The sequence below is a fragment of the Sebastes fasciatus genome, chromosome 8 (genome assembly GCF_043250625.1).
Source record: "Sebastes fasciatus isolate fSebFas1 chromosome 8, fSebFas1.pri, whole genome shotgun sequence".
NCBI lineage: Eukaryota > Metazoa > Chordata > Actinopteri > Perciformes > Sebastidae > Sebastes > Sebastes fasciatus.
Genome location: NC_133802.1, coordinates 7,236,637 through 7,250,116, shown reverse-complemented (window position 1 = coordinate 7,250,116; position 13,480 = coordinate 7,236,637). Strand labels below are relative to the sequence as shown.

The following is a 13,480-nucleotide window of genomic DNA, read 5'->3' as shown; positions in this document are numbered from 1 at the left end:
GTGACACGGTGAGAGTCTCCTGACCACCGGAAACCACAGGTAAGTAGACTGTAGCGTCGTCGTCGGACGGAAACACCAAGCAGCCACGGGCGAACAGGAACCACGAATGTAGAAGCAGTTCTCACGGTCGGGGACAGAAGGCTGGTGGGTTTACGGGGAATCAGACGAAACAGGTAGGTCTGAGGCAGGCAGGGTCGGCAACAGGAAATCAGTTCGGAACAAAGTGCTGGAGAGTCTTGCATGGATTCAATTTCAATTCAATTCAATTTATTTTTATATAGCGTCAAATCATAACAGAAGTTATCTCGAGACACTTTATATATAGAGCAGGTCTTAGACCGTACTCTATAGTTTAGAGACCCAACAAGAGATGGCGAAGAATAATCTGGCAAAGACTGTCTGTGAGGCTGGAGTATATATACTGGCAGTGAGCAATGAGGACCAGGTGAACAAAGTTGCCTTGATGAGGTGGGCGTGGCTGAAGCTGAGGAGCTGTAAAACCAGGCTGAATGGAAAATTACTGAATGGGAGCTGGGTGACTGGGCATGCAGAAATGAGCAGACGACCGGTAATGCAGGACTGTGACACCTCCACTGCATCCTCCGTCATCCAAGTTAAGATGGGCGGCCCTTTGGGGGCTTTCTATCGGCACTGCCAAGACAGACACCACTGCTCTTCCTGTGGAACGACCTCCTAAAAGTGTGTGATGAGCTTGTTAGGAAGCCTGACCAGAGTGGCGTGGAAGGAGTAGCAGGCAGACTCGGGTACAACAAAAGGATTTTATTCACAAGCAACTGGCACCGTGCTACACCGGTAGGCCGATCAAAATAGGTACAAACAAAAGAAAACAAAAAAACAGTTCACGTGGCTTAACCGAGCGAATCTTAGGGCGTATTCACGCCTGCCTTGTTTAGTTTGGTTGAATCGAACCCTGGAGCATTTACCCTCTTGGTGTGGTTCGTTTGGGCAGGTGTGAACACAGCAATTGCACTCGGGTGCGCACCAAAACAAGCAAACAGCGGTACGGTTCGGTACGCTTCGCTTGTGGTGAGAACATGATCCGACCTCGATCTGGCCCAACTGGAGAAAGCATTGCGCCTTTTTGGATTAAACCAGCTCTGGTAACAAACTGTGCTGTGCATGGCAACCAGACACCAGACAACATTACTACAAAAAAAGCCTATGCTTGCCCTCGCTATTCACATCAGTACTAAACAGGTGTAACGTCAGGCTGTGTTGAAGACCATCGGCATACCTGATGGATCTTGGGTAATATTTTTGGCCGATGTTCATGTCACAGTTTAAGAGGGTTAATGCAGGCCTCCTCCTCCGTCTTTCGTAAGTCTTGAAATGCGCTTTCGGTGACTCCAGTGCATCAATTCATTGTTTTCCGGTCGCAGCCGCACCTCATTTACAAACTGTATCGTTTGCCTTGAGTGAAAAATTGCTACGAGGTCAAATAAAAAGATGACCAGGGCCAAGATCAAGCTGCATAGTTGTCACTCCATTGTTGCGTTCTGGAAGTCTGCTCTTCTTTGTTTACTTCCGGGAGTTTTCCAGCATGGAAATTATGACCAATGGTCCCCTTGTAAATGCTGCCGTGTGAACACAGACCTAACTCGAGACAATATGCAACATGGTAACAATGTGGCTCTATCTGTTTGGAGGCTGCTTGACATCCTCCTGGATCCACCTTCTCACATATGTTCACATTACATGTATTATTTTTTGTCATATGGATTGTCTATGTTGTATTTTCGTCATGTTGTTACTCTGCACACACGACATCTATTGCACATCTGTCCATCTTGGAAGGGGGAACCCTCCTCTGTTGCTCTTCCTGAGGTTTCTTCCATTTTTTCTTTTTTCCCTGTTAAAAGGTTTTTTTGGGGGGAGTTTTTCCTTATCTGATGAGAGGGTCGTACTGTAAAAGTCAGAGGGTGTCGTATCCTGTACAGATTGTAAAGCTCCCTGAGGCAAATTTGTGATTTGTGATTTTGGGCTATACAAATAAAATTGACTTGACTACTGTGATAGACTGAAAATAGTCTGTGTGATTTGTGTCAAATGAAACCGTCAGTTTGATTCTCTACTTCCATCTTGTGTCCAAAGCTTGCATCACAGTGTGAAAACCACAATGTGAGTGAAAGCATTTGGGTGTTCCGTGTTCACTGGAAATCAGTGCCATTTTATCAACAGATGTTTTTTAATTGCACTGCTGTAAAGAAAATATATAGTGCAGAATCTGGTATTGTGGGGTATTAGGCATTAAAGAAGGATAACCGATGGTACATCTTTGGGAGCATTAGTTTTATCATAATCTGCTCATAATCCAAGCAGAACTCAGTCAGTTCATGTCAAAGAATGAAATGCTGTGTATACTGCACATGTCACCATTGTTTTAGTTTTTTATTGAATACAGTTGCTACAAAACTCAGTTTGTTGTGTTTTCTTTTCTTTCTTTACTTCTCTTTTTCTTGTTTTGTTTTTTTTACAAAATAAACCAATAACAGTATTACAAATAATTAAAACTGATACATCATTCACAGTTATGCCATCAAATATGCATTTATACAGAAGAGCATAAAATAGAAAAACATAAGTCCAAGTGAGATCACAGTGGTAAGGGCTGAGAAGAGAGACGTGTTTGGCTGCGGGTGACCCCTCTGGAGTCTAACATTGACCCCTGTGTCATGTGCTTTGGACCGAAAAGGGTCCTGGAAATATATTCAAACCTCCTGTGTACACAGAGTAGAAATGTTTTCAGGGCCAACCCGGGTCAGGCAAAAAGGGAAGTTGTGCAGTAAAGGGAACATGTACTCCATTAAGCTGAAATATTGGATTCTGAGACTTAACAATAACCTTCCGACTGTAAAACAACTGCTCGGATATGGGGTTATGGAAGCCGCCAATTTGCTTTCAGTTCAGTTGTTCCGAATTTTGTTGAAGGACCCTCAAAATGAAGTGTGTTTTTTTTCATTCTACCATGGGGGGTTGCCATCGATGGACATTTTCAAATTGTACACATAGTGGCTTTAAGGAATAGTTCAACATTAAGTGAAATACGCTTATTCCCTTTCTTTCAGAGAGTGAGATGAACAGCAGCAGGACGCAGTGACTTTGTGCAGTTTACAGCAGTCATATTGTGACATTGGGGTTGCCAGGTTTGATGTTCGGAGATTTCCCCCTTGCCTCTAGTCTTTAAGCTAAGCTAGGCTAACCACGTTCTGACTCCTGCTCTATACTTAAAGGGAATATATGTAACTTTTTACTTGTATAATTGTTTTTTATTGGTAATGTGTGAACAGGATGTAGCCTAACCCTAAAAAATGAGATCTTCTGCGACTTCCTGGGTTTCCTCTATTAGCCTGTAGACTGCTTTTAATGTGAAGAACCCGGGCCTGTTTTTCCGGGGAAAATCCAACGGATGTGACTCGCGAGTGACTAAGCCATAGCTAACTTTCGGACAGAAATGGAGTCTGCTAACGCCAAAACAGGAATGTGACTGACGTCGGGGGGTAAAACTAGGATCAACATCAACCGGGCCTGCGATTCATGGAGGAACCTTCGTTTGGTAAACTAACATTACTGCCAAGCATGTGAAATATAGAGTATTATTGTGGTTTTAGCCGTCAGTCACATTCAGTCTCGTGTGTGTCGCCTCACTGTTTTGACCGATGCTCGCTTGCGTCAACGTCTGACTGTCGTTGACTTAACGGCCACAGGTGTCACTGTTAACAAGCATAGAGTCCCTTTAACACACAGACATGAGGTTGAGATCCACCCGAACATCTCACTCCAAAAGAGAAAGCAAATAAGCAAATTTCCCATCATGTTCCTTCAGAATCAAAATGTGTAGAATGTTAACGTTTCCAACTTATCTACAGGAAAAAAAGAAAAGGAAACCTACTGCCAGAACCAGGCCCTTTTCAGCTCTATGCCAGTACTGAGAAGCTGCCACAGTGCAGCTCAAACATGGGCCAGCATATGGACGGAGCACGACACACACACACGCACGCACACACGCACACGCACACGCACACGCACACACACATACACACACACACACACACACACACACACACACACACACACACACACACTGAAACACTTACAAAAAGAAACGTTCTCTTTAAACTGTACATAAAGAGGTCATATTCAAGTGAGGTCATTTCTATTGTCCGTGTTTGTGAATGCACCCCACATACAGAGACGAGACAGCCAGTGCTTACAGCAGTTCATCTGTGGTTGGCTCTAAACTCACATGGTCATTTAATATTACAAAAACAAACAGAAATCATATCAAGTGGAAGGAATATCACACTGTTATGAGTGAATGTGTCTTTCACTGCTACATAATTAGCAGATTTAGTAGGTATTTTCAGTTGCCATAGCTCTTCACAGTATAATCCAGTTGTTTCCTGTGAAAATTATTTGACACTTGAGATATTTTAACAACTTCAAAAGTATTCACTTTGCTTTTTTTGTGCAACCCAATTTAGCCAATGTTGGTAGTAGACATTCATCCAGGCTGACATAAGGATCACAAACACTGTCACTGAGGGCCACGTTCAGACTTTGATTATTTTTTTCCCCCAGAGAGACCTCATTGTTCAGCTACTCTTACACAATAAGAGATGGTTAAGGGTGAAGGGTGTTTTTCTTTTTTCTGTCTCATTATTTAGATGGAAGAGCACAGATATTATCATCCCGGCCACTAAGCCATCGGGATTATATGCTCACATTTGTAAAATAGGCTCTGAATAATTAAAAAGTACAGGAACTGGAATCATACTGTCTTTTTCTCTGAAGAGAAGTGAGTTAAATAACGGCAGTTTGAACAGGGTCAGCTGAAAACACTGAAATGTGAATACCATGCATATGTACAGTGCATTACAGTGTCTTTGTGCATCTGTAAAAACATATAGGACCATTGTTACAGTAATGCCACACATAGTATGACAAAATAGTGTAGATTGGTATTGAAAAACCAAACTGAACAGCATTTATTAAATATCAAAGGTAAAAGGAGGATGTTTGTTGGAAGAGCTTCAAAATAGATGTGGAAGCACCGTTTTTTTTTAGACTGCAGTCATTAAAAATGACCGAACAAGTCGTGTAACTCCAAGAAGTTTGACACAGAGGACACCCACAGTGTGTAGAAAGTGTACTGTCTAATGCGCTTTCAAGATGAGATTGTCTTGTACGGTCCACCGAACATAGAGAATAAGTCCAAACAAACATACACCGCTAAAATATTGCACAAGTAAGTTCAGTGCATTTCTTTAAACTCCAGCATATGCAGCACTGTGCACCAGTGTGTATCAGAAGAGGGAGGTCAAAGTGCACGGCCGGATTAACCCACTACAGCCTTTTTGACCGCAGTTTCCCCACTTTGCCCAGTTGGTCATCCAGCCTTGAGAAAGAGTTAGAAACACATGGAATGAACAATCATATAAATTCACACCTGGAACTGCATTTCAAGAGAGTTTTTGTTTTTGTTGTGTTACCTTACAAATTGTTATTTTAGCGAGCAGATCACAAAGAAGACCTAACCCATAAAGAATGGAAGGAAGAGATGTATTCCCTTCTGATTTTAGAATAGCATTGAATCTCAAAACATCAACTCTCAGCTGGGAGGAAAACCGATTGATTTGGGGAGTCTATTGGATGCTAACGCAAAATCAGGAGTGTCGTACCTCATACGAATCAAGGACATTTTGACCACTTACAGAAAAGGCCGGGTTCAATGGGGTTTCCAGGCCTTTAAGGACTCGTGTACAGTATATTAATGGCTATGTGTGGTATTTTTCAACCCGGATCCCATTTTCCCATGTTTTTGTGTCTAACTAATAGGGACAACAATCTGTTAAATTGGTCCAGTATTGAGGGAAGGTCTGTTCACAGGCTGCAATGTGTTGCTATTGGGGCAAGCTGGCACCGTCATTTACGTCTGCTAAAAGTGCTTGTTTTTGCCATGACAGGCTCTGATTGTTATTGTAAATGTCTATATTATGGAAAGAGTCTTGCTCAAGGAGAAATCTCATTCTGAAATCTGGTGAGGTGACGTGTTACTGGAAGACACCGGTGGAATAGTGGAATACATCCATGGTGGAAACAAGAGTGCCAGCCGGGCAGAGTTTGTTGTGTTGGAGTACAGAAAGCGTAGTTTAGTGTTATCTCAACGATTTTCAATGACATGGCTGAATATTTAGAGGATTTCCACAATGTGGATGAGGTCTTTGAAGTCGATGGCCGCCCGTATTTATTTGAGCCAGAATATACGGATAATCAGATTTCTCTTTGAGCGGGACTTGGACACAATAACAAACAGACCGGATCAAGCGAAAGGTAAGAAAAACATCTTATTTCTCTGTAGGGTCCTTTCTACAATGTTGTCACTTGACACTTATAATAACAATCTGAGCCTGTCAGTGGTAAAAACAAGCACTTTTAGTGCTGTAACGTTACATTGATGCTGCTCACTTGCCCTCGCAGCTCAGTTTGCTACTGCCGGTTACAGCATTCTCCTTCAATACTGGACCAGTTTCAAAAAGTGTTGTCCGCATTAGTCACTTAGACAGAAAACATAAGGAAATAGGGATAAGGTTGAAAAATACCAAAGATGCCTTTTAACAGTGAGTGGGTAAACCTTTGCTTTGTGCTAGTACAGTAGAAGGAAGAGGCTTAACATGCCAAATCACACAAACATCACATGACCCAAGGTGAGAATATTTTTTGTTGTACTGTGAAGTATAAATTATTGTCATAATCGCATTATAAAAAGCACAGTTTTATCAAAACTTCACATGTTTCAAACAGCAACAAAATAGAGTTATAGTGGTCAGAGTTTAGGTGAAGTCTAAAAGTCACATTTAGAATCCCCACCCTAAAACCGCCTGTTGACACAGCACTCAGCTTCTCACCTCAGCTGGATCATTGTAAACCATAAAGGGAATATTATGCACCTGGACAGATAATCAGATGAGAGTCAGAGGGCTCATATTTCATGGTGTCAATATGGAGCACAGGAACCTGTATGTCCTACACAAACCCTGAGAGGATAAACACTCATTTTAAAGGAGGTCATAATGTGTTCTTTCCTGCAAAGACTGTCTTCACAAGAAAAACGACAGCATTAGCTGTTTGGTCAAATGCATAATACAGCCTCTATTTACAGCTCCAATGGCCGAGTTAATTATGATTTCTGTCACAAGCAAAGGCGGAAGTACCAAACCCTAACCAAGCAGTTTTAGCTGCCCAAACCTAATCAAACCTTAACCATAGTGGTCGACAGTCAAATGGATCATAACGGTGATGTGTAATGGTTTTTAGAAGCTACTGAAAAACAATGTCGTCCTTGAAGTTGAGGCATTAGATCATAAAATCTGTAATCTTACAAAAAAAAGAAGAGATTGTTTTCTCGTAATTACGAGATTGTGATCTATTTAATCAATGCAGTCCTAGGAACAGATGCTGTAGGTTGTTGTGGCAGTCCCAGTTACGAAGGAGCACACAGAGGTTTGGCTAAATGCTAAGGGCTATGCTTTGTTGTTGAGCGTATAATGAATGTTCAGTGAGCGGTTCGACAGAAATATCAGTCCTTCAGTTCTGTCTTTTATCAGCATAAGCTGACACTTAACAAACTACATAGGATCAGACACAAGGGCATTAGGTGAAATGCGATCTCGTCATTATGAGATATTTCATCTGTAGTGAGTGTAATGCACTTTTGTACAACCTGTGTTAAAACACAGCACAGTTGAACTGGGAGATAACTTTGGAATTTGGATATATTTAGATATTGAAACACAGATTGCGATAGTGTTAACTACACTGCAATAAACACCATTCAGCTTTTTGTTAGGGTTCATGCCAAAATAAAGCAAAGCATATTGATAGGGAGATATGTGAGATAACCACTGCGAGTGTTCTTGAACAGCTGCCTGTAAAGCATAGTTCCTTCACCTCCAAAACACACATGCAGCAGTGTGAGAAGACTTTGATTGCGATGTATTGTTTCCTGACTCCGACCACAGTGAATGACAGACAGTGTATGGTCCAATCAACATTTGCATATGGTCTATTTCAGGTGGATGAAGTGTTTTTCAAGGTTAAAAATGTCCTTGGTAAGAAGATGTGTGTAAAAAATAAGCATATCAACCAATTGCCTTTTAAACATAGTCATTTTCAGATGACCAGCTCACACAGGATTCATTAAGGAGGCCACTTTTAAAGTCTCTGGGTTGACAGGTTCTTTCATTTGTCTCAGATGTCCGGTGAAAACAGCATCTGCAGCTTCTGACAGCACAGACATTGAAATATGTGGTGACTTTTTTTTAAGAGCCCTTTTAAAGGGCAAATCTCTTCACTTCATTCCAGTCTGGGAGTCAACAAACAAGGAGCAAAACCCAACACAACCACCGTCAGAGTAACAGTAACGCAACGTTAACAGGGGTCAAAGTGAGTGCAGCTGGAGAACCACATAGAAACCGGGCACTGTGTTACAACACAATACACCTGCACACAACTGAAGCTTTATTTTTCTTAATAAGTGCAAATATTGTTAGCTTCTGTTGAAATCAGGTGCTTTCAAAGAGCAAGCTCTTAGTGCTGCTGCCTCCACAACACAAGTTGCAACCACAAGGAAAGAGCACAGTGCTGGTTTGCACATGGGTTGTTTTCTGCTGACACTTTTCTGTGCCTTTTTGACATAATATGCCTTTGTGGTGTTGGATATAGTTTGGCCACTGCCATTAACCCTTGTGTATTTTAATTCCTTCCTAACATTGTCACATTTTGTATTTTTTTATTTAAATTTTTTTGTTTTTATGTGTTGTTTTTGTAATGTTCGGAAACAGGGGATCCAACTAGCGCAATCACTTTATGCAGTGATGGCCAGGTATGTGGAGGTGTGATAGTAGACCAAGTAAGTGATAATGTACAGCGAGACAGGGCGATGCCGATGTCTCTCATCGCCCTGAAGGGGTTTATTTCACAACAATGACTGGCTCGCTTTACATTATCCTGATTATTACACGGCTACTTACTTAAGAAATCAATAATTTGACACAAAAACGTTCCATCAGAGTCCGACATCAGAACTGCGCCTATAGCAACGGTCTATTATACATAGCAACGGTCTGCTATAAAGAAATAACAGACCGTAGAACGCCGTGATTGACCAATCAGAATCGAGTATTCACGAAAGCCGTGTAATAATACAAAATAATATATAGAGAGGCAGTTACATAATGCAAATATATTTAATGTGTATTGCTGTAAAACTGCCTGCCATACCATAAATGGGGTTTGATATGATGAAAATGTTACAAAATATAACTTGAAAATAGGTAACTACAACACCCAGGGTACCAGCACTGTGCCCTGTGGCCTTTTAGTCAAAATCTGGAAGACTAACATCACCATGTGACAGATTGAGCAGTAAGAGTCTGCTGTCAATGAGCACCTATAAATTCTCCATTAAAACAATGGGTAGTAGCAGCTTTAAGATCATAAGGTAGGTTGAATTTAGTTGATTTCTGTTTTTCATTTTCATTTCCAACAGTGAGTCTTTTACAAAAACAATTCAAAGTGCAAGGCCAGTTTTGGAAACTGATTTCTCACTGAATGTTTTAACTTGCTGGTAGTGGAGCCAAGTGTTGTGTGTTATCATTTAAGACATGGACTGAGCAGTTTGAAGACTGGGTTTAGATGGTTGTGTTTAAGGTCAACTACAACACCAAGCCCCCGAGCATGATTGTTACCTGAACATACAGCAGCTAAAGAGAAAACTACCAAACATCTGTGCGGTGCTGCAGACTGATAGAACCTGCTGGAGAGAGATTGGAGAGGTGGGTAGGGGGTGGATTGAAGTCACAGTCTGTGGCCTCGGAGAGTTCGAGGAGAATGCAGGGTTGGTGGCTGCTGGCTGCTGGGTTTCCTGCTGTAAACAGAGCATGTGTGCTCCTGGTCTGCAAGGTCACACCTCCACCGAAGTGATCTGGTTCATCTGGGCCCTCATGGCCTGGATGCTGTTGAGGATCTTCTTCTGGTGGCCGGCCAACGTCACTCCCACTCTGAGGATGTCCCTGAAGAGAAACCTTTTGTCAGTTCCACCTCAGTATAGCACAGTAATAACACTTTGAAATTCTTCAAGACATTCTGTTTTCTGGATGATTAAATCTAAGTCTAAATTACAATTTCAGTGTGTTTTATAATATCATTTAGCTAGAAAAGCAGCAGAGAGTGGACGTGGAGCTTTTTTTCCTGTTAGTTTTGCCTCTCAGGCTACTTACGGGCTACCCTAACCCTAACTGTCAAAACTCATCAGCCTGTTTTGGGGAAAGTTATTTAAGTTGCTGTGTAATAATAATTTTCTCCCAAAATGTAGGACTGTGTATTGGCAAGAATCTGGTGATACGATATGTATCATGATACAGGGGTGACGATTCAATATATTGCGATATATTGTGATACTGTAAGTAAGGTGATGTATTGCAATTTTTTAATTTAATTTTAGGAAAACTGTCACAGTATAAAGAACACACCATAAATAAACACATAAAATAACACATTAAAACTGCATGTAAAAAACTGCATGGTTTTTGTTAAGGTTGCACAATATATAGTTTTTTTTATCGTCATCACAATGTCAACGTACACGATAAACACATCGCAAAAGACTGCGATATTGCACACTTTTGCACAATTTTTTTGAGTTAGTTGAAAGACAACATCAGTTAAAAACTGGACTTTAAAATGTTTTTAAATTTTTCTTTTTTTTATTGGTGCCTTTTGTGTTCAGTTTTGATTCAATTTGTTCAATAAATGAATCTTGGAAATAATTCCCTTTACTTTTTTAATTCAACAAGCAATTTGCAGTTTCTTAGCAGTGTACTGAAAAAGGCAGAACTGAGTACACTTCAATATCTGTTCATTTATCGCAAGTAATATCGTTATCGCGAAATTCAACAATGTTATCACATATCACATATTTTCCTTATAACGTGCAGCCTTAGTTTTTGCCCCAAACTGCATGTGATTATCATAAAGTGGGCATGTCTGTAAAGGGGAGTCTTGTGGGTACCCATAGAACCCATCTTCATTCACATATCTTGAGGTCAGAGGTCAAGGGATCCCTTTGAAAATGGCCATGCCAGTTTTTCCCCGCCGAAATTGTAAAAATCTAAACTTTGGAGCGTTATTTAGCCTCCTTTGCGACGAGCTCGTATAACATGGTTGATTTCTGAAATCTGGTGTGAATGCAGACTAAGAAAGACGTCACATTACTGAAGATAAAGACACATTTAGTGCTGTTTCACTGGGACTTTTCTGTTTGGGTTCCAATGTCATTCTAGAGTTTGAAGATATATGGATATTAGATATTTGTTTTCTACAAACTAGGAGCCCTGGCATCGGCATTAGATTTAAATCACATTTAACTAACTAACAATGATCGTGATGATCAGTATTATCACCACATCTCTCTAGGTGTGATCTGTCTTCCTTACAGCGTGGATATATAAAAAGTATCTAACATACTCCATGGTCATTTGAGACACCACATCGAAGCTGGTGAAGTCTTCGTTGACAAAGTTCTCCTTGTACTGGCCCATCTTAATGGCGTCCAGCCACTCATCCACTGTGCTGAAGGAGGAGAAGTCTGGAGTGGTGCGATCGAGCAGAGGTAAGTGAACACTGGTGGACAGAGAGAAGACAAAAGAAAAACACAACGGCGTGTGAGACAGTTGATTTGTGAGGGGTGTAGGTCATTCACAGTGTGAAGTGATTTCGTACCTTGATGACAGTGGTGTCATGGCCTTGAGGCTGTTGGGGTTGCGGATCATCTTGTCCAGGGTGTTGACAATCTGGCTGAATTTGGGCCGGTTGTTGCGGTCTTTCTGCCAGCAATCCAGCATCAGCTGATGCAGTGCACTGGGACAATCCATAGGGGGCGGCAACCTGTAGTCCTGCTCTATGGCATTGATAACCTATGAGAATTTACATGAAAACTAAGTCTCAGAGCATGACTAGAACCTGATTTAACTCAACAGATAAGACACACAATCAAAACCACAAATGAAACGTCATGAAACCGATGTTTGATTGTTGCTTTTTGAGATGAACCCCATTATAGCTTGGCCCATATGGTGACTTTAATATGAGACCAAAGTGAAAATTTGGAAAATGTGCTTGTTTGGGTTATCTTCAGCAAGATTGGTTTCTACTCTGTGTAGTGCAGAGGTAGGTCTGGGACAGTTTTTTACATTGTAGTAGAAAGCTAGCCAGTCACCAAGCATACAAGAGTGACTTGCTGATCTACAATGCCTTTTACTCACATCTTGATTGCTCATGTCCCAGTAGGGCCTCTCTCCATATGACATCACCTCCCACATGACTATGCCATAGCTCCAGCAATCACTGGAGGAGGTGAACTTTCTGTACTGAATGGCCTCTGGAGCCGTCCACCGGATGGGAATCTTCCCTCCCTGGAAAAAAACAAGTGTGAAGGTCAACAGGGGCACAGTGGACAGAAAAACAAAGACAAGCATCATTCCGTTACTGATGCTTCTTTAGAAACTTATTGACTTATTCGCCTGCCTATTTTTTGGTTGTTCCCTTTCCTGTTTTGCTTGACCTCCAGGAATTTAAATTAATTCGTAATTTACAAAGTAATCTAATTTAATTTAATTTAATTTAATTTTTAGATTTAGTCAATTTCATTGATAATTTTAAAGTGGCAGTAGGCAGTACATTTTTGGCATCATTGGACAAAAATTCCATAATAACATTTCAGCATATTGTGATTCAAGTGTTCTGAGAGAAAACTAAACTTCTGCTCCTCCTCTTGGCTCTGTTTTCAGGCTTTGAAAAATCTATGATGACGTGATGGGAGACATTGGCCAATCACAGGTCATTTCAGAGAGGCAGCGTTCCTATTGGCTGTGCTCCGGCTCGTGGGTGGTGCTCGGTATTTCCTCAACTGATCTCAACATGGCTGCCGGGTTACAAATTTTCTCATTCTACAGCTAAACAGTACACAACAAGATGTTTCTGAAAACATTTGAGGAGAGAAATAGGCATTACAGTAACAGAATATTGATTCATATTTGATCAGCGCTGCTGATGGACTCACATAGTTCGTGAGTAATTGACAGCTGGCTCTCATTAACGGCAGCTGGACGGCAGACTCCAGATCAGATCTGATTAGTTGTTTTCCTCCGGTCTGGGAAATCTTGCAGATGCCGTTAGGAGCACCGGAGGACACAGGTAAATTATTTTTTATCAGATTACCTGTCTCATGCACTACTGTCAGGATATAGTGACCGTTTTATAAAAATAACTTATTTTAATCATATTTGCTCCATTTCTACCCACTGCAGCTTTTAAAATACTTTATTCCATGTCAACCCGGTCTTGCTCTTAGCTGAGGAGTTCCGTCAGTCTCTCAATAAAAGTGTCTCTCAGCAGCTTTGTG

General features: G+C 41.1%; 1 protein-coding gene across 2 annotated transcripts in view; it reads right to left on the bottom strand.

Moving 5' to 3' along the window:
* Positions 1–9,070: 9,070 nt before the first annotated feature.
* LOC141772247 (ephrin type-B receptor 2-like) overlaps positions 9,071–13,480 on the bottom strand; it is a 41,720-nt gene continuing 37,310 nt past the window's right edge. Inside the window, exons 13-17 of one of the 2 annotated variants that reach the window (XM_074643037.1) lie at positions 13,139–13,237; positions 12,342–12,491; positions 11,800–11,993; positions 11,545–11,700; positions 9,071–10,091 (exon numbers count right to left, since the gene is read on the bottom strand). In XM_074643037.1, the coding sequence (XP_074499138.1) occupies positions 9,983–10,091; positions 11,545–11,700; positions 11,800–11,993; positions 12,342–12,491; positions 13,139–13,237 (708 nt within the window). In that variant the 3' untranslated portion in view covers positions 9,071–9,982. The remainder of the gene's footprint in view (positions 10,092–11,544; positions 11,701–11,799; positions 11,994–12,341; positions 12,492–13,138; positions 13,238–13,480) is intronic. The other variant, XM_074643038.1, reaches the window with a different exon arrangement.